Consider the following 27,449-nt stretch of genomic DNA (forward strand, 5'->3'; position numbering starts at 1 on the left):
ACACATCCTAACATTTAAACTTTTTCAAAATAAACAAGCTGTGTACGAAGACTTCTACAAGCTTTACTCAAAATATGTAAATCTTCACTTAAAAATAGATATGAGTAGAAAACAGCCTCTTTTCTATCCCAAGCTTCATAAAAACCCCCAAGCACATAGAGCACAGAACTAGAAGAAGCTAGTTCAAGACTCAGATCATGATAAATAACTTAATGTGTGCTCCTGCTTTTGCATTTATTATACTGTACACTCTGCCTTACACATTATTCAAGCTTTACGTTTTTTGATGTTTTAAACTACTTACAGAGAATGACACAAAATCATTATAATTCAGATGAGAATGTTTCCAGCAAATCTCTAAATAAAATTTGCATTAATAAATCAAGCAGCATAACAATTAACAGAGATACCTTATTAAAATGATCTCCAATAACTTCCCAGATTCTAGACCACTGTAGCCTAATCCGACCCATGTTGTAGTAAGAAATCTCTACTATCTTCTGCAGGCTGAACATTCGAGGGTGAGTAGCAGACAGCAGTTCATCCATAGATACAGCACAAAGCCAACGAACGAAATCCACTGTTAAATGACCACAGATATTAATATAGCATTGTTCCAAAGTTCATCACAAAGATGCTTTGTAGTTTGCAGGTAAATAAATAAAAATGAAATAAAACCCACCAATAGCATTTCCATCCAATCTTGTAGATCCTGTAAATATTCTGTAAAGTAAAGTTTAAGATGTTATTACAATGTCTTAAAAAAGTATCTATTAACCATGTACTCAAATCTTTACAACTCATCTTATGTTATTTATTCAATATTAAACACTGTGGAAAAAGATTGAGCTGTGAAAATAAAAGCAGAAATATTTCAATTACTTCTAATATTTAAAAATTACTCCACACAATACATGGGCAGTGAGCACTGTTTCTAATTCTATCTGCTCCCTGACAATGACAGATGAACAACATAAGCAGCTTTATAAACTATGCAGGCCTCCTTCAAATGGATAAAACAGCCTTCTCCAGAGTGCATGATTCCTACTTCCCATGACAAATAGATACTTGAAACACTTTTCATTATGAAGTGTGGAGAAACACTGCAAACCTAAAGAGCTATTACGTGTTTGACACTAAGCCCCTCCAGGTAGCTCAATGCTATTTTACTGCAAGGCAACTTTCACTGAACTGGCATCAATCGTGTTGCTATACTCAATCACAGAAAGCCTGTAAGCCTTCAGAACACTTTGTTCCAGGATTGTCAATTTTGACAACCATTTAGAAAATGATACTTTCTGATTTCTTATACGCTGAGATAGATCCATTAAGACCTCAGTCAGATTGATAAACAAGAAATTTTGATGATGTGTACCAGGTCTTATCAAACCAGCTAATATAAACATGATTCACAGAAGGCAACACTGAAATAACAGCATTGATAATAACAGACAGCACCTACATACTCTGGAGAAAAGCAAAAAATCAGTACCACATTTAAGAGGAAAGGGATTTGTCTATCAGCAATGCTCCCTGTACAAAGGCAAAATAAGATTTACTATTTGTTACTACATATAGCAAATCAAAAATCACCAGACAGTGCAGCAGTCTCTATTCCACAAATGCCCAGTAAAACAAACTTTCTGCCTGATCTTTATTCCTTCTTGCAAAAAAAATCTGCTCTTTTTAAGAAAAAAGTGCAAAACCCCAAAGCACCCTTACATGGTAATAGCTTTGTAGTGCCTTCCATAGCAAACTCATGGTAAATTAATAACTTCCCATTATCAGACTACTGAATTCAAGTTTTAAAAAAAAAAAAAAGAAAAAGGAACCCTGAGATGGCAAGAATAAATGTAATACAGTACCTGTCTACAGCAACGACAACACTTTGGGAGCTAGTTTCACCAATAGACTCTTGAATACTTGCTATCTGCTTCCAATCCACATTTCCACCAACTCCAGTAAACAAGATGTGGAAGTGGATGACAGACAACAAAAAAAGGGCAGGGAAGAAAGAGAAGTCATGTCATTACAGTGTTATTATTTTTAATTCAAAGTAAGTATATTATTACTTTCCCATTCAAGCGTGAACTACTGCATAATTTTCCTAAGATTCTCTATCCACATACAAGTTCATTAGTCACATTAAACAGTGCACATTTTGAACTTTTAGATAAACAAGAAAAAAAAAATCAAAAGCACAAGAACCACCTTTTTCTCTCCATCTTTAAATAGATCCTTGGTTATTCTGTTACTGAAAAACTAGGACAGAGAATACTGCACAAAGGTGAATATTTCTCACTCTATTAACAGCAAGTAAGTAAATCCATCCTCACAGGTTTCTTACTAATCATTCACAGAGAAGAACTTTCATCAAAACTCTATCTCAAGTACAGCAAAAGTATCACCTAACAACAGTGAGGAAAAAAGAAACAACTCCGAAAGATAGAAACAGTAAACACCACCTGGAAAAGTTCATATTAAAATGCTAACTTCAGTGAGTAAGTTTCTCAGGTTTCCAGTAATTTCTAAGCTCCCCAGCATCAGGAAAAAAACCCCACAACAATCTTATAATCACACTGGGTAGTTCTACCTACACTCTTTGCAAGCTTTTTCTCTTAAGCAGCCTATCAGAAAGGTAAAGGAGAACAGAAGATTCAAAGATTCTGTTTTCAGCTTTGCATGGACAGAAAATTTTTTACATTTCAGACTGTCTCCCAAAAGCCTGCCGTTTAGTCTTGCTGTGCTCCACAGCTGGAGGAGGCTTGTGATGATGGCCATCAGATCTGGCTAAATAGGGCTATTTGAAAAATTTTTCTAAGACTTTGAATAACTTTTCAGCAGGCAGACGTATACACAACCTTATACTAGCATTTCAGCAAACTGTAATACTGTTGGATTTGATTAAAACTTTTATTTTAAGCATACAGATCAATTGCCAAGCTCAACTGGCTTGAATACAAGTAATGTGTCAGCTAAGAAATGCACTGCTCTGTGTGAGGTGAACTGGAAGAGGTATTTCAAAGTCAAACAATCCTAACCAATTCTACCAGTTTACATAAAAACTTGTTATTACCTTAGGATTTATGATCAATGCTGTAAAGCCTCCACAGGCAGCTGATGGTTTTTTTTATTAATATGCATTTCTATTCCAACATTTATGAGATCTTTTACAAGGAAACATAGTCACTTATATAATTTTGCTTTATGAAAAACGAATTCCTTAAACTCACATTGCCCAAGGAGGACTTTCAGTTACCTAAAAGCCACACCTAGTCTACAACTTACTTGCTTTTGTCTTACAACTTTGCAAACAGAAATTAGAGACAAAGAAAGCTGAACTTTTCAGTTAAACTCCAAGTTTTAACTCCATTCCTATCAAGGAAACAAAAGAATAAATGGCTATTCCTTTACTTTTACAACACTACGATGCCGTGAATTTTCAAGTAAAACTGAGAATGTTCCTAACAGAAAGGGTGATGAAGACATTGAAAAGTAGGTGCTGCAAGAGTACACAGCTGAAAGGCTCTTCATGTGGTAAATGAGCATTTTGTTTTGCTTTTAGATACACACCTCTACTTCAGCAATAAGAGTGAAAGCTGCTGCATACCTACACAAGATTCTGGACACAGGTTTGAAAGATGAGGCTTATGTGACATCAGGCTGCAGCTTCACTAATTAAACAATTATTTGCCTGTAAAATGCATGGCTATAATACATGGGCATATACATTATGGGTTCTTCACAGGAATATAGTTTTATGGATAGATGGCTAGAAAGCAGTATTCTCAAAAGTCACCACAGAAAAAAAAACCAATCTGCAACACAATTTGTGAAGAAGAGTGAAAAAGCAGAAAAGTCAAGAAGGGGGCCCTGTCAGAACACAGTCACTTAGCGTGTGAAAACTAAATTCCAGTGAGTTGATCATCTTCCAATAAGATTAAAATTATATTATTAAGAGAAAATAGTTAAATTTCCATCTGTGTATAGTAACAAGCATTCCAGAAATTCAATTTGGGCATATGTTATGTTCCTTAGAAATATAGTTGACAGGAGAAAAAAAAACACATTTATGAGCTGGATCTACACCAATGACTAGCAAGCATGATTTAGAGACACCTGACTACAGTTTACATTCTTGAGCTGTTAGGACTTAAAATTTTTAAGGGCCCCGTCACTGCAATGTAGAAATACTCTCTACTCTACAGGTCATCAGGGAACACTAAAGTGCAGAATGCATATGATGAGGGCAGAGAGAAGCACAGTATATGAGATGTTGGCAGATGCAGTGATTTCCAGGGATAAGGTTTCCCTTCAGCAAATCTTGGCAAGGTGAGGCAGGCCAAGGCAGAGCCCGATGAAAAGAAAAGCACTGACTGCAGAGCAAGAACTACAGGAAGAAGGCACAAAGCCAGATGAGGATGAGCTGAGGGCTGAAGTCAAGGTACCTAGTAAAACAATCATTACTACTCTGAAAGAACACTGCAAGAATGATAAAGCTTGAGGAGACACAAAGGATTTGCTGGACCATAGGTAAAGTCACTCACAAAGCAGGAGATACCTAGCGACATCTTGAAACTGAACATTTTAACAGTCTAATGGAGTTATACAGCCTTGTTATTTCCATACCCTACACCTTTACTCATACATGGTACAATATTTAGTGCGCTAACTCTGGATTATTATTTAATCTGGTCATACTATCAGCAATACATTCTTACTTTATCAGTTATATTTTAAGAGAAATAAAGTAGAATTTCTTCACATTTCTTACTTTGTCATCCCAGTGATAATAATTCACAGAGCAGAACAAATATTCCAGAGATGCCTCCTCAAAGCATAAGATGCACTTGTAGACATCATTTCAGAAGGACCACTCACACATCTCTAAATCTTGACAGTCACCAATAATGAAAGCAAGGTGCAAACTAATGCATGCCTGCATTAAATACTTAGTATCTGCATTACTTACCCAGCCCTAGCCCCACAAATTCATCAGGTGCCTGATCTTTTGTTCCTGTAAAAGAACCTTCCCTGCCACGCACTGTCCCTGAGATGTAACGAGGTTTTACTCCAGTTCCTATTAGCTGTGCCAGCTCAAGTTGACTGATGCATTTCAGAATCTAGTACAGAGAGAAAAGAAGTTGGTTAGCAACAAAAAGTAGTTTAAAATAGTAAAAACAAAAACCTGAAGGCAGATGTTTATAAATTAATACCCCCCAAGTGTTCAAGGTCAGGCAAGTATTCTTGCTCTCCAATATAAAATGAGAAGTAATTTGAATATTACAGTATTAGTCTCTTGCAATTTTTTTTTTTCCAGAGTTGGACATGTTTTGCTACTTCAGCTGGCTACAGAATAAGCAGTTCTATGTAATGTGTGTGTGAAAGTATATATGTGACACTTTAATATAGAAAACTGTATTTATGCACAATTGAGCACAAAAGTACATTCAAACTCAGTAAGCACTCTTACAGCTCAAAAACATTAACTTTGGTACCTCATGCCAGGAATTTCCTAAATAGTTTCCATCTGTATGAGCCACTGTGATGAGAGTTTTAATTGTGTCAATATTCTTCTGCTTCATTTCAGTAATACCAGAACTCACTGTAAGTAATGTAAATCTTGCTAATGCTTGGACGTAGGCATCTCTTTCAAGCTACAAAGGAGAGAAAAAAGATTTGCTTTGCATTTTCTCAGTTCACATATTGTGCTAAAAACAGGAATTTTAACAACTATACCATTTACCTTTCTCTTTCTTAAACTGAATTTCTGATACATTTTACAGAACAAAAAGTCTCACCAATTCTTCTGTAGTAAGCTACAGGACAAAGTCAGGATCTCTCTACTCAGGAGCATGAAGTACAATGTGTGACAGCAGAGAACACATAGGACACAAAGTTCATAGCTTTCTAAGTCTGTTTGTTACACGGTCTATTTTTTACAACCCCAAAAGAGGATGCTGTTTCAGAAGAAACACAGATCCTTAGCTAAGCTTTTAGTATTCTTTCACTGCACCTGGACCTTTTCTCAAAACACTGCCTTAACAGATTTTCCCTACTTTTACAATTTTTTTTTTTTTTCCAACAGAGTCTAAATAGCATATCTATAAAGCATCTTTTTGCCAATTCCGCAGAATTGCTCAAAAAATACTTGATTTAACCTACACACTTAGGACACCTCAAAAGCACATGAGATACATATTACAGTTGGGCAAACAGCAACAGACCTATAATCCATGCAGATGAAATCCATCAACGAGGCACAAAAGGGAGTATTCCACACATAGGTGGAATATAAAAATCTGATTTTAAGTATAGGGTACTATAAACACCAAAAGGAAAGACCTCAGTCTTATATCAACCAATCACAAATCTAGAAGGGGGATTACAGCTCTCAAGCAGATTTTATTCTTCTGTCATGTAAGAAATCCAAAGTTGATAAAGCAAAATGGCTGCAAATCAGTGAAGCAAATGACAACTATGAAAGATATTTAACTACTTGAATGCCTAAGACTGTTTTTACATCAAAAATCATTCAGCACAAAATAATAACAAAATATATAAAAAAATAAAAAATAGAAAATAAATCCCAGAACATGAGGAGCTATGAGATATGGCTTAGTAGTTTGCGTAGCAATGGTAGTGGGAGGATGGTTGGCCTAGATGATCTTGTAGGTCATCTTGTAGGCTGTGATTCTATGATTTATCGAGGGAGCAGGAATACCACAACAGAGGGCAGTAATACAAGAGCTGAATTCTCACAGTCATACAGCTGTCCCATTCAGCCCCACCTACTATAACAGAGCATGCTGGTAAAGGCACAGAAAATGAATACAAGCATAGAAGTGGAAGTTGTGTGGTAGTAAATGAATAAGTTTTGGAGTCTACAAGCTATTTATCTTCTGAAAAAGGGATGATCTCTACCTTCCCACTCTGTTCCATACATATATTTCTTCCTTTTCTGATCCTTTTTCTAAGCGATCAAGTTAAAAGAGAAAAACTAACCCATGCATCTATCAAACAAATTAAAAGAGATGAGGTAAGGAAACTGCACATATTCTTTATATGAACATCTTGTCCCAGCCGCTTAAGGAAAAAACCCAGAATGTGACAGGTTGAGGTTAACAGTATAAGTGATGAAAACAGAACCTTTAGAGAGGTTTTACTATGGTCGGAGGTGAACATGCATAGCTTAAACTCTGTGTGCTTACACAATTAAAACAAAGCGTCTGGCTCCCTTCATTGCCTCTCCGGACATATGAAGTAATGGTTAACTGTTATGAGACTCTGATCTGAACTTCTATATTTTTATTCACCAGTACCAATCAAAAGCACAAGAAAAATCTGCTTCCAACAGTAAGGATCCTTAAGTTAGCAGAAGCACAGATTTGCGAGACTCCTTCAAACCACCACAACTCTCTGGCATCTGAAGTCAGACAGTGTTTTCACCTCAGCAGGACCTTGTGTAATGGAACCACATCCTGTACTGTACTGAAGTCATCAACAGACCAGTACTGCTAAAACAGTAACAACAAAACAGAATTCCCACAGAAAACTAGAAAGGAACATCAATTCTGAATTGAAATAAACAGAAAACATTAAGTTCCAGAAAATGAGAAGTGTTTCTTCTGAAACACCTTTAGTTCAGTAAAGTTTGTACCAAATCAATGGAAAGGTACAACTGCTTCTGCTATGTTCTTGGAACAGTGGGATCTTGAAGCAAACATGTCCTTGCCCTCCCCACTAAGGACAGATCACTGCAGGACAGGGAGCAAACCTCTGCACATGCCAAAACCAATATTTGCAGCAGTTTCATGTTTGCAAACAAAAATAACAGGAAAGTGAATTTCATGCATAGCTGCAGGCTTCAAGGAAGGCTTTGTTAATCAAATTTATGTCTGTTCAGTTCAGAACAAAAAAAGAAATAAATGAAGAGAAAAGACAGGGAGGAATCACAGAATGGCCTGGGTTGAAAAGGACCACAATGATCATCTGTTTTCAACCCCCCTGCTAAGTTCAGGGTCACAACCACTAGACCAAGTAGCTGTATGAAAACTCTCAATGTGCCTTACCACGTTAGTTCTAAAAAGTTAACCAATTTGTTGTATCAGAGTGAAAGAATAAATGTAAGAGAAGTGTTTATTATCACATTTCAACAGTTTGTACTTAAATTAGTCTTACACATTCCTTTTTTTGGGGGGGGGGGAGGAAGGGGAAGGGAAGACAGGGAAGTTGGAGGGGGTTGTTGTGTTCGTTTTTAATTGTAAACAAGAAATAATACATGAATTTGCATTAGTCCTGTCTTCATTTATCCCTAGAGAGGGCTTACAGCATGCTACTCCGTCATTCAGTATGTTTACTACCTATGATTTTAAAATGAAAAACAAAAACCAAAACCAACCAACCAAAAACAAACCTCACATTTAATCAGAATTACTGTCCTCTAGAGACATAAAGTCTGGAACTCTTGGCACTGCACTTAATACAAAATACATTTTTATGCATTTATGTCAGGAAAAATATTTCCATTGTCATTAAGGTTAAAATAGTACCCAATTATGAAAATCTCAATTTAGTATTTTGTCTATGTATTTGAGAACAGTACTTCAAGCACAGTTCACAGAAATATTATTTTACTTACAAAAAAGCCTAGAAAGCTGTATTTTACACACCTCCACTAGTAAAAAGCTGAAAATAAAAGTACACTGAGGGAAAGTGCTTACGAGGAAACAAAAATTCAGTCCATCAGCAAGACAGCATTTACCACAAAACAACAGGAAAGAGGTTACTTTATTTAAAAACGCTCTCAGTCAAATACAATAGAAAGATTTCTGTTGGAAGAAATCCTTAAACATCAGCTGGTTTAAGACTGTAGTAAACGCAGAAGTGAGCAGCCTCTGGGAATTACAGTGTACAGCTTCAGCAACAGGAGCTTATAGAAGAATATTAACACTATGCTGCTACTTAAAGTATTGTCTCAACCTTAATTTTAATGTTTATTATTTTACCTGTATATTGAAAATGCAAGCAATCCTGATAGCACACCGTATACCCTCCAAACAAAGAGATGCAACTTCTGTGTCATCACAATCCTGTAGACCCACACTGAATGCAGCTAGGAAAGGTGTCCATGCCAACTGGAACATATGCAAAATAAAAGTTACATTAACAACTGCTAGAACTTGAAGAGAATAACTTACACTTTCAACACCTTGCTGAAGCTTAAATTCAGCCCTCAACTCAAAAAAAAGCTTGAAGTTGCCTTATGAGAAAAGGAAAAAGTTATAAGAGACACCAGAGAAAAAACAGAAGTAATACAGACAAGCATTCCCATACAGAACCACTCTGTCACAGCAAACAACAAAAAGTCAATTTCAGATAGCTAAAAAAACCTATCCTCAAAGTTACGTCAATTAAATGTCTATTACAGTTTTGGTACTCCCTAGATAACCTATCAGTTCTACATGAATACTTCAGAGAACAAGGAATTAAAGTAGAGCCAATAATTATGACAAGAGCAGGTATGTTCAACTCTGCAGAGTACAAAGAAAGTTATGTACTTTAGTAAGTCACATCCTGGTTTAAAAAAAGGTTTAAAAAAGTAATGCATAAGACAATGTATTTTAATAATTCAGCTACAATTACTCTAAGACAGTAAAAGGCTGTATACAAGCCTACTGTTTCCTCATGCCTTGTGTGGGACAGCAAGTGTACTATGCTCAGCTAGATATTATGGCAGGAGAATCACATACTGTTGTCCTTGTGGCTTAAGTTCCCTCTCCAACATGCAGAAAAAGGGTTCTGAAGATGCAAAGGATTCTGTCATAACTACATGTGGTTATGAAGAGGAAACCACAGCGTATCAAGAATAATTTTAGCAATAATTACCTCAAGAACCACAGATGCAAGACAGAATCAATGGCCACCACAGGCAGCAACAGACTTCACACAATTTCAAGTGAAAATGATTCATCAGAGACTTTTGGATTCATTCAACCTACTAATTCCAAAAGCACTACCTTGATAAACTGCTTAAAACTTGCACACATCAAAACATACTCCTGGGAGATTGTTTAAAAATTCAGATGAACTCCTTGATCCAGGACTTAATTCCCTACTGCACACTGCAGAAGTGCAGTATTACTTTTTCTTCTTCTTTCCCCTCACTTCCTTTTATTTGAATTTTCATTAACACAACCAAAACCAATGCGAAATATTGCAAAACTGAAATACTCTCCTCCGTTAAGAACCATCCAGAGGTCATTATGCTATGCTTTATAACTACATTTATGCTGTTATTTTTAACAGACATTTGTCATGAAAGGTGAAAATCCATCACTTAAAACATACGTTCAATTTTGGAGTGCTTAGATGGTTACATAAAGTGTACTATTGTTCTGATTTAACCATTTGGCAAATCTATCTATACAGATGTGATAAGCTTTACTGTATCATCAATGGGTGAAGGAGATGGCTAGGAATTTAGAACATTTGCTGAAATCTAAGTTATAAAGTCTAAAAAGACAACAAGAGATTAAGTATTCATAACTTCTATGCCTCATGTTCGCCAAGACAGTTCTCTCTCCAACATACAAACAGCACTGTCATCCGTTCTTTAAGTAGCTTATGACAACAAGAAAATTTCTCGTATTAACTTCACAGAAGATGTTTAGAGTGTTTCCCAGATGGTTTATATTTTGCTCTTTGAAAAAAAAAACAACAGGGATTTTACTAACGATCTTCTCAGATACAAAAGGCTAGAGAAAACAGATCAGTAGGGCTGGTAATACAAATGGGAAACAAAAAATCTGATTTTTTTACATGCCTGTATGCAAGTTATTTCATTTCAGCCTTTAAGAAGACAGTAGAGAGAAAAGGCATATGGTACATCTCTGCTAAGTAATGTCTGAATCTAGATCTTATCAAGAGCTTCATTCTTCATCATTCTGTGTGGAATAATGACCTACTTACCAATTATTAATACTGGTGATAAACAACTTAGAATTCTGCCTCACAGACAGCAGTTTCACAGCTACATCCTCATTCCCTCTCTAGCCAGGGTCTAAAGCTCAATCTGACTCCATAGCAAACTGTATCAGGGAACTACTTGTCTTTTTCAGGGTAGTCTTCTGAGAATTTAACTCCCTGGAGCAGTTCACAAAGGGGTCATATGAGCACCTGGGAAAAGGGCAGCAAATGAGTGCAGACGGAAAGAGCACAACCACCTCTTTCAGGGTCAGTTTACCAAAATGAATTAGTGGCCAAAGATCATATCCACTAGCATTCTCTGACACAGTAAACTACTGAGCATATATTTTTTAACTACAAAACTGAGTCACATGGGAAAAGGCATTTGGGTTGCAGATAACTTTGCACCTAGTGGTAAGGAAGGTAAGTCTAGTGGTACTGGGAAGTGGTAACGAAGGCTGTTTAGAATAATACAAGTTTTAAAAGCAAACAAATAAAAACCATCCAAGCTTAATACAGGTCTAGCTAACTGCTCCCAAACTAGACAACCACCTAAGTCCCACTGAAATACACATTTGAAACAGAGAACATCAGGCAGAAGTTTATTCCGATAACTGCTCTTCCAAAACATGAAGTAATCACTCTTCAGAGCAGCAGGAAAAACTCAAACAATAAACTGGAATTAGTCTGAGATTGTTTGGATTACTTCTCCATACATGAAATAAAAATTCCATTATTTCAAGTTTTTAACTAGTCTCTACACTTCTGTTTCTCTCAACATTTCTCCTAATTTTTCCACTGCATCAAGATACACAAACTCCTGAAATCCCAGTGTAAACAGAACTGCAGTAGAACTTGAAGTTCATTCTTCCCTTTACATGTTAAATAAATTAGAAAAGAATCAAAACACAGCAGATAAATACCTTCAGTATTTTCAGCAAATTCTGTCTGTCAGCTTTTTGTATGAAGAAGAAACTCCATGATATTTGCATTAAGTATCTAAAAATGTAGCTCACCTTAAACATGGGTCTCACGTGCTCCAGGTGTGTTGCACTGGTAAATGGTGCCTGAACATGACTCACTGCCTCCATAAGAGCTTTAGCTGTCTTAGCCATTTGTTCCATTTCCAGATTATAGAGGAGCCTTCTCTGCTTTTCACTGGCAACACCTGCAAACACATTTTTTCTTCTTTTTACATTTGTACATCTATAGCAGTGACATCTTCAGAAGTAACAGAATTTTAGAAATTTTCCATCAAGTTCCATACCTGAACTCGGGTTGGTTTTTTTTGCTGTTTTTTTTTTTTGTATTCTCGTTATTCTCCAAAGTTACCACAGAATCATAGAATGGCCTGGGTTGAAAAGGATCACAATGATGATCCAGTTTCAACCCCCCCTGCCACAGGCAGGGTTGCCAATCACCAGACCAGGCTGCCCAGAGCCACATCCAACCTGGCCTTGAATGCCTCCAGGGATGAGGCATCCACAACCTCCTTGAGCAACCTGTTCCAGTGCATCACCATCCTCTGTATGAAAAGCTTCCTCCTAATATCTAACCTAAATCTCCCCTGCATTAGTTCAAAACCATTCCCCCTGGTCCTATCACTATCCACCCATTAATGCATCAGCAAGGTAGAATACTGACATAATTTAACTTACGACAAGTTTATGTATGAAATGTAACCTAATTTTGATCCAATTTGTATAAAAAGCATTCCTTCTCTATCACCTCAACTGACAACATAAAAATCATATCAATGGAAGTTTCATAGCAAGCCATCACCACAGCAAGCCACAGAGGTACAGGGACATCCTTTTTTCTCAGATAACTACTTTTTCACATTTTCATTTCAGTAGCAGAACATCTACCTTATCAAGAAAAACAAACTGAAGCCTAATACATGCAGCTTTTAAAAAATTATAATAAAAAATTAACTGAGTAATTATAGAAAATTGGATGGTATTTTTTCCAGATAAAATTTCCTACAAGCAATCTGCTCAAAAGACTAATCTAGGACTTCTGCTTAAACATGCACAAATTTGGCTACATTAGGAATAAAACAACTCTCTTAATAGTCCCTGTCTAACAAGTAGAATGAGTAGCTTCTGAATTTTCACATGGTACTAACCACAAGAAAGTCTATCTGGTATTAGAGAGAAGAAAAGATAACTTGAAAAGCAGAGTCAGCTAGGGCCCTGTAAATGAAACAACGAAAGATTTTTGAAGAAGTCTGCTTACTGCAGGAAAAAAAAACCAACAATAGAACACCACCACAGTGTTTAGCCCAAACCCAGAAGGTACTACTACTGTGTTTGTTCTGCACCACACCTATTTGACAATACTCCCATTTCATGAAGCTCTCATATCTCTCTCTCCCTGTTGCTGGTCAACAGCAAAACCCATATTCAGCATACTCAAAGCACTAAAAACCAGAATTTCAGTAGCACAGGGAAGTGAAAATAAACAGCTGCATTTAACACACATTTGAAGATAGCAACATGCATTTATGTCAAGTAAAAGAACATGATATGAGTTATATAAATCACACTGATTCCATCGCTCTCTCATTTTAAATAGGAGATACAGTTACGTGACACTGAAGAGCCAGTGCTAACTGCAGTTACTTACTTTGCTTACTGGATTTTGTAGGTATTGTTAATTCTTTTGTTTCTTTCATTGAAATCTTCTTTCCAGCTATTTCATTATAGATAGCAGACAGATATTCTTCAGGGAGATCTTTACTGTCATTGATACCTCTATTCATTTTAATATATTGTTCTTTTGTCATTTTATTCTTAACCTGAAAACCAGAAAGAATCTTTTAATACAAACAAAAAGCATGTTCATAGAAGTTAAAGCACTGCCTAAAAGCAGGTGGACAGATAAGTTATCATGAACCTGCTGATTCAAAAGAAATTGTTAAGTATCCAACATACGCAAGATTTCTTTATCAAATCTACATCATCGTGCACGGACATGCAGGGACTACAACATAAATTCAAGTAGGAACTGCAGGTATATCAGCCATACGTTACCAAAAAATACACTTTTTTCATACACACCAGACTATCTGTTCTAAATATAATCCCAGAATTCAATACTTTTTGCAGATTTTTTTTTTTTTAATAATAATGGCTAATTACTAAACTTTCAAATATTATGCACTGCAGAAGTGAGCTTTTGTTTACTGAAATAAGGCTGTATCTTCATTGTCTGAAATTAGGAGTAGATTTGTGCTACAATCAATGGGTAAATAATTATACAAGTTCTCTCTGAGACAGTTGATTACTACTTTCAGTATCATAGCCAGTGCAAGGAAGGGAAACAATACCTTACAGAAAGTGCTAACCAAAACAACTTAAAAATCTTCATATCCATGAACAGTGTTACTTAAAAGGCACACAAACTTTAGCTACCATATGTTTCATGTGCATACTACCATCCCTATCTCTAAATAGGAAAGATATGAAGGGTAGACTTTGGTGGATAAATAATTGGTTGGAAGGTTGTAATCAGAAGGTTAACGGTCAATGGCTTTACATCCAAGAGGATGCTGGTAAAGAGTAGTGTCCCCCAGGGGTATGTCTTGGATCTACTACACCTTAACATTATTAGCAATGACATAGATGATGGGATTGAGTGCATCCTCTGCAAGTTTGCTGATGACACTGAGCTGAATGGGGCAGTTGATACACAAGAAGGAAGCCAAGCCATCCAGAAAGACCTCAATAAACAAAAAAGGCGGGCCCTTTGTGAACCTAATGTGGTTCAACAAAGCAAAGGGCAAGCTTTTGCACTTAGGTCAAGGCAATCCCAGATATGTATACAAGCTGGGAGAAGAATTCCTTGAAAGCAGTCCCGTTGAGAAGGTCCTGAGTGATGAAAAACTTAACATGAGCCAGCAGTGTGCACTTGTAGCCTGACAGGCCAATGGTAGGCTGGGTTCCATTAGAAAAGGAATGACCAGCAGGGCGAAGGAGGTGACTGTCCCCCTCTGTTCTGCCCTTGTGAGGCCCCAGCTGGAGCACTGCATCCAATTCTAGGGCTCCCAACACAGGAAAGATGCGAAGCTTTTGGAGAGGGTCCAGAGGAGGACCATGAAGATGATCCAAGAGCTGAAGCACCTCTCCTATGAACACTAGCTGAAAGACCTGGACTTATTCAGTCTGGAAAAGAGAAGGCCGCAGGGAGACCTCACTGCGGCCTTCCCATATTTAAAAGTAGATAACAAACATGAGGGAAATCAACTTTTTACACAGGTAGATAGTGACAGAACAAGGGGGAATGATTTTAATCTAAAGGAAGGGAGATTTAAATTGGATGTCAGGGGGAAGTTTTTTACTGAGTGAGTGGTGAAGTGCTGGAACAGGTTTCCCAGAGAGGTTGCGGATGCCCCATCCCCTGAAGGTGTTTAAGGCCAGGTTAGATGGGGCCCTGTGCAATCTGATCTAGCATTTGATTTAGTGGGCAGCAATCCTGCCTATGGCAGGGAACTTAGAGTTTGATGATCCTTGAGGTTCCTTCCAATCCAAGCCTTTCTACGATTTGTGATTAAAGTGAACATTAAGCTTTTACAACTATATTGTCAAAAAGGCTGAAATTTAGATGTCTACAGATGATAAAAATATTTCCATAGCAACATACCTGTGGACTGTGAAGATCTGTTGTCAACATGATAATTGAGTAAGCCAAGACATATGCAGTGTCTGCACTAGCAAAAAGAGTTTGCCTGAGTTGAGAAAGAAGAAAAATAACAGCAAATTTAACATATTAGGAATTTTCACTTATTATTCAACTTTCCAAAGTTCAGGACATAAAGCATGGCTTACCCTTGGTTACATTCTAAATATCTAGCAGCAAATTTCTCCATCAGCCGATCAATTTTTTGAGCCTCTCCTGGAAGTCGAAATCCCTCTAGAAACAGACGCAGAGCTGAAACAAAATCCTTTCCTGAGAAGTCGTGTTGGTCTACGTATGCATACATGACTTCTTTGTTGAACTTATCATTGTCTCCCAGGAACTCCCCAACCTGAGTCTAAAATAAGAACAGAGAAATACAAACTAGCACACTTACACTGGGGGCAAGAGAAGAGAGGTAGGCAGATAAAGAACAGACTCATACTGCCAATACGTTACACAAAAAGAAAAGACTGAATGCAGCTCAGACACGCATTGCTGCTTTTCCTCTATTCTCTAAAGCAAAGCATTTTGCCTAGATATTCCAATGCTCTCTTATATGCTCTATATGCCTGCTTTTCTACTTCTCTGAGTTGACTCATGTACCATTTTGTTCTATTAGACAAAGACCACATGTACAAAAGACAGTATTACCAGTAACTTCCTTTCTCTGCTCTTTATAGCTAGGGAACTTACAGGAATGAAAGGTTTACTAACATAAACTTGATTCCCACTACAGTACAGATTTCAAATGCCTGAGAACCATACCCAAACATATGTTGGTCATGTTTAAATACATCCCCCTGACAACTGTCAGTGTCACTATCAGTGCTACCTTGGATTCAGAGAAAGGTGTCTGTGAAAAATACTTTGCAAAGTAAAATAAACTGAGATTAACAATTTTTGATGGCTGATTCTAAATTCCAGTATTGAAATTTGTCACTGAAGCCAGAGCTGCAATCATGGGTATATGCACACGTTTCCTTAGGAAATAATGAGGTAGCTGCTAAGCTCAGTGGTGCTGACTGCTGTTTAAGAAAGCCGTGTCTTCTGTGACAATACCAATGCAAGATATTCCCATCATCCTCTGCCAGATACTGCAGGACAATCCCAAATTCAGCAACAGCTCCCTAGCAGTAAATCAAATCAAACACAACATCTAAACTAAATAACTTTCCACTGGGAGGCAGCAAATGTGCTTTTCACATTGTCAGTGCCACATTCTTTTTCAGCTGTCTATAAAGTCCAGTTAATTCTGGCAGTCTCTTTCCGGACTCAATAAATCCAGTTAACTAAAATACAGGTCTAGGAACATCAGCAAGTCTTGAGTCAGCTCAAGTAGGTCCATCTTTTTGCACTCCACTGAACTGTAGGATGCTTATATTACAGGGTACAACTCTCTTCCATATTGTAAGTTATATTCATAACTCAATGACTTCCCAAATTTTCAAAGACAGAAGTTTTCCTTCTCCATTGCACAAGCAAATTATATGCTTTAAAACACTTGTGTGACTGGCAATTAATATCAAAACATCAGCATAACCGAGAAGAAACATCAGGAAAACAGTTTTCTTACTGAATCTAATCTCTCCTCTTGATGCAAGAACTGAGCAATATCTTCAGGGGTAGTGCCAAGCATTCCTTGTTCTTGCAGGTACTGAATCCCCCTCTTTGGCTTCTTATTGAACCTGTATAATGAAGATCAAGACGGAATGAGAGTTAACTCTCTTACCTATGCACAAAACCATAAATGCTTTAACAATGAAGATTAAACAGATTTTGGATGAGAGATCAAAAATCTGTACACAAGTATTTTCCCTTTATCAAACTATGTACCAGAAAGGAGTAAGTTATTCTTGATTATTCCCTTCATCAGACAATGAATTTTTACTTCTGTGAATGGCCGCCTCTTCCTCTTTCTTATGTAGAGGCCCTCATGGCATCCAAGCCCTACTAAACAGAACTATTATTTATTCTGATTTTCAGTTTCTGCTCTTCCCTGATCTAACAAAAACAAACTAGAATTCCATGTCTATTGCACATTCCAGAACTGTATATTCACGTATACATATGAATATGTATGTCCATATACGTATAAATAAAATGCATGTTTTGAAGTGATATCTTCAGGAAAGAAAACATACACATCAGCAAATCAGCAAATTCCTGATCTGGAAAGGAATAATTATGCTTTGTTGCTCTTCATTTTTGTCTCTGTGAATGACTATATGTCTACAAGTTGCCTGTAAGAATGGAAATGCACTAGACAAGGAACCAAGCGACAGGAAGAAACTGAAACACTGAAGGTCTACGGCATGTTTTTTCAGAGTCTGAATACTACACCACAGAAAACTTCTAGTTTTGCTTAAGGTGACCTCAATGAGGAGATGAGGTGACAAGTCAGAAATCACATGGAAGATTCATGTCAGAATCCATGAGCAATGATATTATCCTACAGTTCATATAATGAAAAAATAATGAATTAGGAGGAGACTATTTGCACTTCCGCCAGTAATGTGTACAGCAAAACAGGTACTATTTAACTGATTACGTGAGTTCAGTGTTCTTTATATACCAATTAAAAATCTTATTTTTAGACAAGCAGGTCTGGAGAAAAAAGAACAAACATTCAGAGTACTCATCTTCTAGCTGTGAGGAATTAGGTTAACACAAAACACTGTTGACAGGCTCCAAAGGGGACACCATTCAGCACTCTTTCACCAGAGGAAGTGCTGTTACATCCAGAGTTTTTTTCCTAACACAAGATGAGTATCTATGAGGAGAAGGAAGAAAAACCCAGGAATCTTCATAGTTCCAAAAGAATCCACCCTCCCATGGGTGATAAAAGGCACTCACAAGTCAATTCCTTGTTCTATTATTTCCTTTTGTTGCTTTAGGACCTCAAACTGCTCTGGGTTGTCAGTGCCAGACATCTGTGTGCTGTAGCTGCCAATTCCTGATGAAGCAGTAGAATCCAAGGAATTCAAGCTTCCATATCTGTTAATTGTCTCAGGGTGTTTGGTTTCATTGCTGTCCTGTTCTGTAGGTTTTTCTTGCCCTACAAATTGAAAGGATTACATATATAGGAAATACAGTACATTCAAGTGAAAAGAAATTGAAATCAAGTCAAAATAATTTTTCAATTACTTTTCAAATCCTCTCTAAAGGCTTCTAAAAGTTAGAACAGTTATCATCAATGATATATTTATTTTGCTATAAATACTCTGGTTTTATTTTCATTGGGAAGATACGTGAAAAATCACTAGAGTGCATCAAGGAGGATTCTTTCAGCGTATCACATATTTGATATTTAAACTTTAAATTACAACTATACTCTGTAATACTTAGGAAAAAACAAGAACAACTTAGAAATCTAGTCATAGATCCTTTTACTCTCAAGGTAGAAGTTACCTTTGACACAAAGCAAATCACACTAAAAGTTTCTGAAACAGAGTGCCGAAAAATGTTTATGATCACACATGCCAAGTAGCTGGTGCTCTCACTCAGTTCAGTGACAGTATTACTAACCACCTCTAAGCTTCCACTTCCACTTTGTTACTTCAACTACCAAACTAAGCTCTTAAAATAAAAATTCTGGTATAACCTTAATAGTTTTCATCTCAGGCCAGACTGAAACAAGAATAAAGCAAGTAGCGATTCAGTTACAACAACAGAAATTTCATTAGCTGTATATTAATAGATCACAGAATCAAAGAATGGCCTGGGTTGAAAAGGACCACAATGATTATCTTATTTCAACCCCCCTGTCACAAGGAGAGTTGCCAACCACCAGACCAGGCTGCCCAGAGCCACATCCAGCCTGGCCTTGAATGACTCCAGCAATGGGGCATCCACAGTCTCCTTGGGCAACCTGTTCCACTGTGTCACTACCCTCTGGGTGAAAAACTTCCTCCTAATATCTAACCTAAACCTCCCTGTGTTAGTTTAAAACCACTCCCCTTGTCCTATCACGATCAGCCCATGTAAACAGTCATACCCGCTCCTGTTTATACTCTCCCTCCAAATACTGGAAGGCCGCAACGAGGTCTCCCTGGAGCCTTGATAAGAAAAAAAATCACCCTCCATCCTAGTTGCTTGAATAGTAATTTGATCAACATGAAACTAAAGGCATTTCAAATTACATTTTATGGTCTTTTTCAAAGTTAGAAATATGTGAAATAAAAGGATTTAGTAATCTCCAGTGTAACAGCATTATAGGAATTCATATAATTAAGACAGACAAATCATACAAATGACGCTAATCCATGCAGGAGGTTTTACCAATCTAGAAACTAGAAATACCAAAATACTGTAGAAATGCACTAAATTCTGGTGGCACCTCTTTACTAAAAACCAAAAGAAAGATGTCTCATGCCTTACCAAGTGTTGTCTGAGAATTGGGATTTACATACTGATCCTTACTCCACTCCACCATGCATTTCAAGATTGATACTAAGCACTCCAATCCTTTCTTCCTCAAACTTAATTCCTAGGAAAAAAAAAAATAAATCAAAAGAAATACATTAATGGAACAAAGAGCTTAGTCTTATCATTTCAAGAAACATGAAATTTCAAAAGGTTTGGCAGTTTTTTTTGAAGTTGTTGGTTTTTGTTTTTGTTTTTGTTTTTTACCTGAACATTGGACATGCCAAGTTCTTGGCTACCTCTTCCTTGAGCAATCTTTGATAGGTCATTAACCAGCCTTTCAAATATATTTGCTGCATTTAAGTCACAATCGTAGTTCACGTAGATGTCCACTACACTCTGGGCATCTATAAACAAAGTGACATTGTCAAACCTGGAACCAAGACTACATCATTCAACAAAAGACAAGCACAGTTTTGGTTTTCAGCAAAAACATGTAAAAACTGTAGCCAAGATCTTAGTACCTGCACATATCCGTGTCAGTGTCTGTATAACCATCCACTTATGATCAAATGAGCTAGTAGATGTTTCCAAGATATAAAGAAAAATTTCTTTGAAGAAAACCTAATATTTCAGGAAAAAGAAAGAAATCCATTACATACACTGTAGTGAAATTTGATGGCCAATATTCCAGTACATTATTCTGAAAGCACATGAATAACAGAAAAGAAGCATTCTAGAAAAACAGAAGAAAATAAAATAAAGAGAAAAGGTAGAAAACACAGTTTTTGTTTCTTATGTTCAAATCAGGACTTCAAATTAGTATTTACATACTTCTGGACAGCTAAAAACTTGTCTTACATTGTGATCACTCAAAATCAGAAGAACCAAGAATGCTGTGAAATACCCAAAGTCAGTATAGCCTGATGGGAAATCTAAGATACTTCTAGAGTTCAAAATCATTTAAGATTTGGAAAGAGACATTACCCACCACAAACTGTTTTCTCTACATGATGATGATATGACACAGATGTAAAGAATGGCAAATTATGTCAATTTAAAGTGCCAGTATCATTAGAAGGGAGATATCCTGATACAGGAGGATCACTATACAGCAGCATCAAAAGAGTACTGGTCAGACAGCATTAAAAAATGCAACACATCCATTAACAGGAAGTTCATCTTCTAAAACAAATATTAACTTTCCCTGAAATTACTTCAGTGCTGATGCTTTTGTTCAGAGTCACTATTTAAATCCCCTCTCAATTGGGTCCTCACCACATGCATTAGTATTTTAATCTGAATAATTTCAACTGGGTATGCTTAGCAGGTACAGCAGGCTTTTTCTCACTTCTTCCAGATTCCATGCTAGTCACCAGCTAGAGATAAGTACAAGGCTAATTTCATTTTAACTCACATACTTCAGGAAAAACAAACGAACAAAACAAACAAAAAACAGTGATTTCCAAGCAACACTGACATTAACGTATTTCCACAAGGAAAATGCACTAAAAAAAAATTCATTTTGTTGACCTCTTTAGATTAAAATATGCACACAGAACAACCTCAGTTCTTATTCCTCATTCTTATATCCTCTTATATCCTCATTCTTAATAAGGATCCCTATGAAATATAAAAGGTTCAACACATAACAGATCAAAGACTACTGTAAGTGGAACGTAATTTTAAGCATTTAAAAACACTCAGAGTAATGTGGTTTTATTAATAAGTTTATGGAATCCAAACAGAGGAAGACAATTTTAACATATGCCCTGCTATGAGCAATTCTTAGTTTTGAGGAGGGGGAAAGGAGTGTAAAAGCACAGATAAACAACTTAAGTACAAAAACATTTCAAGCTACAAAAGAAATTAGCTACACAGTCTGCATACGTTAAAGATGCTTTAGATCTCTATGCTTCTTACGTGGAATTTTTGCTTCTAATATCAGCTTTGGAAAAGCATATTGCATGATGAACAATTTCTCAAAGTTGTGCTGATTACATACCTTTAATTAGTTAAAAATAGTACTGAGCACTACGTCACTTATGGCAAATCATGTTACAAAGCTGAGTTTTTATTTCTAGCATATAAAAAAATTAAACTGGAAAAGAGCAATATTTTTTTTTTTTCATTTAGTCAACTGATAATAAAAAAAGTGCTAACTTATTCACTGTCACCAAAAGACAGTGATGGTTACACACAGTCAAGTGGCACTCAAAATCCTTTGATACCTAAGACCAGATTTGGATGAAAACCACAAAGCAAAAGGAGTAGGGAGAAGTATGCCAGAATTAGCCATACATTACTGCAAATACAGCCAGTGACCCATTTAGAAATACAGTTACAATAGAATTCAGATAAGACCTAGTATTTAACTGTCAGAGGACATTGTTAGTGGAAAATTTAAGTCAAAAGACCAAGGGAGGTTGGTCTTTCAACAGACTCTGAAGTTACTCTTTAAAATATGCCAAGAATATCTTGAACAGATGATGAACATTGCCTCAATCCCAAAATCTATAGATTTTACATACTGTAAATCAGAGCATATGGCTCTTCTTACAGCTCCAAGACAAAAATTGAATGTGAAGATATCTACTTGTCTACCCACATCTTTTGAATAACCTTTAGGATCAGTAGCTGCAAGAAAATTCTTTACTCACAATCAGGGAATAGATTTCTTGAAACCATACTTTATAACAGATAAATATTTAGCAATATCAAGCATAGGAAAACTAGGTTCTTCCTCTAAAGATTTCTTGAGGCATCAACTCAAACAGTGACATACATGGATGAAGAAATGCGTGAACTGAAGGTCTTTATAACTAGAATATTATCTACATCTCTCAGCATCTTTTCACAAACTTGACTTCCAGACTTAGAGACTATCTGTAAATCAAGGCATGTTCTGCACAGTAAAATTTATTAGTTTATGTAAACGTCTGCTTTTAAGTGATGAAATGGCCTACTTCTTTTCCAAGACTTCATTTTACGTTCAAGTTAAAATACGATGGTATTTTTTTTTTTAAATAGTCCTCTTAGAAAAATTTTCCCATTAGTTTTCCACTTAACCACTCGACGCTGCCTGAAGTGCCATTTCTGATGTTACAAAGCAAATCTTACTGAATTTGTAACTATTTCGAAGTAAATGTTGACATTTTACTCAAATGTGATTTTAGAGTTATTTCACCAATTGCCACTGGCTGAGAAAGAGCTTCTGCACATGGACAGATCTGGAAATCACAGAATCACAGAACAACCTCAGTTCTTATTCCTCATTCTTATATCCTCTTATATCCTCATTCTTAATAAGGATCCCATGAAATATAAAAGGTTCAACACGTAACAGATCAAAGACTACTGTAAGTGGAACATAATTTTAAGCATGTAAAAACACTCAGAATAATGTGGTTTTATTAATAAGTTTATGGAATCCAAACAGAGGAAGACAATTTTAACATATGTCTTGCACAAAAGCTGGAATTTGGGAAGAAAGAGAAATTTCTTTAAGCAACACCAAGCTACATATAAATATAGACAGAAGTAGACTTAGCCCACCACATCTTTTAAATTAGAAAGACACGTAACGTACCTCTATTTGCATCTTCAGATGAGTCTTAAAGTTTGAGAGAAGGGTAAGAAATATGGAAAGGGAAAGTTCAAAAACTTCTGGAACTGATGAGACTCCATTTTTTGACAGTGCAACACAAAGATACTGCTTAATAGCATTAATAAACATCTCATTTGTCCTGAAGACAGGCCCTGCATTTTGTAGAATGGACAGTAGCAACTGCAATGAAAGAATCTTTGACCGCAGTTCATGAGATCTGGAATAAATCAAAACAGTAGATCAGCCCAATAATGTACATGAAACAAACACAAATTCGAAACAATTTGTTTCCTTCCACTACTACTGGCCACACTCTCTTCTGTAGTACAGCACATAATAACAGTGATAACAGCAGGCAATGCTATCCTTTCTTAGTCAGACCTTGAAGTACTTGTTTTTCTGCTATAATGGCACTTTGAAGATCTCCTCTAAAAGATCAATTTCATCTACAGAATCCTGACTACCAAAAGCTGACAAGTGACTTCAGGAATGCTGTTTCCACCCAGCATGGAAGGAAAGCTAAGGACCATAATGAAAACAGCCTTAACTTACTGCTTCTCAATGTATCTATTTCCTCTAAATATGTTATTTCATACTATTTATCAGTACTAACCCCATTCCACTCCAAGTGCAGCAAAAATACATAGTTTGCCTATTTTAAGTGTGGCATTAGCAGAATCGAGCAACTATAGCATTGTCAAGAGTTCCACAATAACAATGTGCTTCATACAGACATCACGCATGACATCAAGAGTACAGCTGGCACACAACCACACTGTGCTTTGCAACGAATTACAAAATTTTAACTATAAAGAGAATTTCAAATGTAAATTAAGTATTACATATTGACTACTTACAGAAAGTGTGAGCTCATAACCCAATCCTCATTTGTGGGCCTTACTAATTCTGTGACAAAGTGTAAGCTTACTTAATTTTACAAAGTTTAAGGACTGAAATCTAATAAATAAGCCTTCAGGGCATTTACTTCCCATCTTATTTTATTCAAGGGGAAAAGGAGACGGTAAGTTGCAAAGAATGAAATCTTGATGTCAACTTGTGATTTTAAGCTAAATCTCCATGCCCAGTTAGCCAGAATTTTAAAATATTTTCAATAACATTCACAGTTAATTTCTCTGGAAAGCAATTTTTGTAGAGAGGAGGATGATATATTTATTTATTGTCACAGATACCCTATTCTCTCTCTTCCAATTACAGCATGTTTGTAATAATTCATAAAGCCATCAATGCCTCAGAACCACAGATTAATTCTAGGTGCTTCTCCAAAGTCAGAACATCTTTGAACGTCTTTGCAGATAATCTATTGTTTTAAATGCCACTCTGTTCTAGATGAAGAGCCTAATCAATTCTACACTGAACATTAAGGATTTCATTCCAATGAGATGTGCTAAGTACCTTAATATTGCTGTCCTTCTAGAGAGAGTTAATCCTTTAAGCCTTTGGTAAATTGATACATTCTTAGATCCAGAGAGTACCAGCTAAAAGACTTTCATGGCACTTCTTGAAAGACAAATTCTCACAAAGAGTGAGGAAAAACCTCATGCCCCAATCTTCATTCCTGAATATCTTGATTTCCTGTAGTGCCTCAGAAGATAACAATTTGAAAAATGTTCTAGACTAACCCTTCAAAATCATTTGTACTGCATGATAATTTTCAGGTTATTAAACTCACCACGCTACTATAAGCGATTAAGCTACGCTCTCAAATTCACATAATTTAGACGTTAGATCTTGGAAGAGTAAAGCTGATTTTAAAGAATACTGAACCTCTGACTTTCAACAGTGCTCATTTTATAGTTTTAGTATCTTAGGAACAAAAAAGCAATCCACTTTAAAACTGTCACAAAATGTTCCTGACACACCAAGATAGAGGCACACAGATCCCATAAGATATGAGGAAAGCCAAGCTCTTTGCCAACAGACACAGTGATACTGTCACTCAGCCATGAAGGACAACATGTTTTTGTTTGTTTTCCAACAAACAGTTTGTTAAGCCAAACACAAAATAGGATCTCTTCATTCAAAGGGTAAGATTTTCAAAACATTTGTGTTTTAGTTTAAAAAAAGCTGTCAGAAGCATTCAACCTGACCAAGAAAACAAAATGCACCATAACACCAATTTGTCATGAGTACCAGTTCAATGCAAAGCATTCTGTATACATAAGGGCTATCCAACATACAAGAGAAAATCGGTGGGGTACAAGCTTAAGGTCTTCTTTACAAACCCTGCTGAAAAGCATTAAACGGGGGAGCTAGAAAGAACACAGTGTACTTACAGGAAATAAGGCACTGTATCAAAAGAACAGGCATCATTAAGAAACTTCTGAAGAGTAGATGGGTAATAGCAGATGCTTTCATTCAACATATTAAAATCAAAAAGGACCTTCTCAAAGGTAAACAACCTTTTAGTAACGGGGTATTGTCAAAAATATTTAAATAATTTTTATTTTCAGATTAAAAAAAAGGATTAATTATGAAAACTCTCAATTCTACTTACTTTGGATCTGGTGGTCCATCTGATAGGGGCTTCATGGAGAGTTTACACAGTGACCTGAATACAAGGAAGGCATCCTTTTGTAAAATGTGGGAAAACTTAGCACCAGGTGTAGGTCCTGAAGAATTTCCAGATTCCTAAAGAAGTTAACATATTTCAGTATTCCATTCTGCATTAGCAGGTTGTGTAAGGAAATCCCCACCTCCTAGCAACAAGAAGTTAAGATATTATACAAATATAACCAGTTAAAAGACTAAACTACAATGAACAAAAAAGGATTCTGCAGTATAGTTAAAATGAACGAACTCTGTAACAATATATGTTACCTCAATAAAAGCAAGAATTACATTAAAGACTGTCCCTGAAACTATAGACTAGTGGGAGATGTGGAGCTCTTGAGCTGTCTTGGATAGAGCGACCACAAAATGGCATCATTTTCTAGTCTTGGCACAGGAGGAGAGTTAGCAAAACTGCTCCCTTGGACTTTCTGAGGCAGACTTGGAACTATTCAGGATGCTAGTAGGGAAGGTCCCGTGGGAGTCTGTCCTGAAGGGCAAAGAGGTCCAGGAAGGCTGGATGCTCCTCAAGAAGGAAGTCTTGAAGGCACAGGAAAAGCCTGTTCCCGTGCTGTAAGATGTGCCAGCAGGGAAAAAGACTGATGTAGATATATAAGGAATTTCTTCTGACGCTCCATGAGAAAAAGAAAGTCTACCTCCTGTGGAAGAAGGGACAGGCAACTCTGGGAGAGTGTGAAGAAGTTCTTTGGATATGTGGGGAGAAAATTAGAAAAACAAAAGCACAGCTTGAACTCAACATGGCCACTGGGGTAAGAGAAAACTAAAAACTTTTTAGAAATATATTAACAGTAAGAAGAGGGCTAATAACTATCTCCATCCTTTATTGGATGTGGCACAGAATGTGAATGAGGACAGGGCAAAGGTTGAGGTTCTCAATGCCTTCTTTACATCTGTCTTTAAAAGTCAGACCAATTATCAGTGTCAGGAACACTGCGAAATGGACCTGGAAGTGCTGACTGATGCTTAGCTGAATGCAAGCTAGTAGTGTGCCCAGGTGGCCAAAAAGACCAATGACATCCTGATTTGTATCAGAAATAGTGCTGCCAACAGGACCAGGAAAGTGACTGTTCCTCTGATGAAGCTTCACCTCCAGTACTGTGTTTAGTTTTGGGCCTCTCACTACAAGAAAGACACTGAAGCCCTGTAGCATGTCCAGTGAAGTGTAACAAATCTTATGAGGAGCAGCTGAGAGGACTGGGATTGTTTAGTCTGAAGGAGACTCAAGGGACACATTACAGCTCTC

General features: G+C 36.7%; 1 protein-coding gene across 2 annotated transcripts in view; it reads right to left on the reverse strand.

The window, feature by feature from the left end:
• The window catches only part of ARFGEF1 (ARF guanine nucleotide exchange factor 1), an 82,676-nt gene that overhangs the window by 13,341 nt on the left and 41,886 nt on the right, over nt 1-27,449 (reverse strand). Inside the window, exons 9-25 of one of the 2 annotated variants that reach the window (XM_031604866.2) lie at nt 26,133-26,266; nt 23,600-23,834; nt 20,535-20,634; nt 20,278-20,417; nt 20,026-20,134; nt 18,502-18,703; nt 17,222-17,333; nt 15,798-16,003; nt 15,613-15,697; nt 13,597-13,768; nt 11,985-12,136; nt 9,009-9,137; nt 5,499-5,657; nt 4,973-5,123; nt 1,866-1,956; nt 683-723; nt 411-580 (exon numbers count right to left, since the gene is read on the reverse strand). In XM_031604866.2, coding sequence (XP_031460726.2) covers nt 411-580; nt 683-723; nt 1,866-1,956; nt 4,973-5,123; nt 5,499-5,657; nt 9,009-9,137; nt 11,985-12,136; nt 13,597-13,768; nt 15,613-15,697; nt 15,798-16,003; nt 17,222-17,333; nt 18,502-18,703; nt 20,026-20,134; nt 20,278-20,417; nt 20,535-20,634; nt 23,600-23,834; nt 26,133-26,266 — 2,388 coding nt within the window. Of the gene's footprint in view, nt 1-410; nt 581-682; nt 724-1,865; nt 1,957-4,972; nt 5,124-5,498; nt 5,658-9,008; nt 9,138-11,984; nt 12,137-13,596; nt 13,769-15,612; nt 15,698-15,797; nt 16,004-17,221; nt 17,334-18,501; nt 18,704-20,025; nt 20,135-20,277; nt 20,418-20,534; nt 20,635-23,599; nt 23,835-24,230; nt 24,335-26,132; nt 26,267-27,449 lie in introns of those variants that run through there. The other variant, XM_090137670.1, reaches the window with a different exon arrangement.

Source organism: Phasianus colchicus, chromosome 3 (assembly GCF_987193195.1).
Source record: "Phasianus colchicus chromosome 3, bPhaCol1.hap1.1, whole genome shotgun sequence".
In the NCBI taxonomy this organism is placed as follows: domain Eukaryota; kingdom Metazoa; phylum Chordata; class Aves; order Galliformes; family Phasianidae; genus Phasianus; species Phasianus colchicus.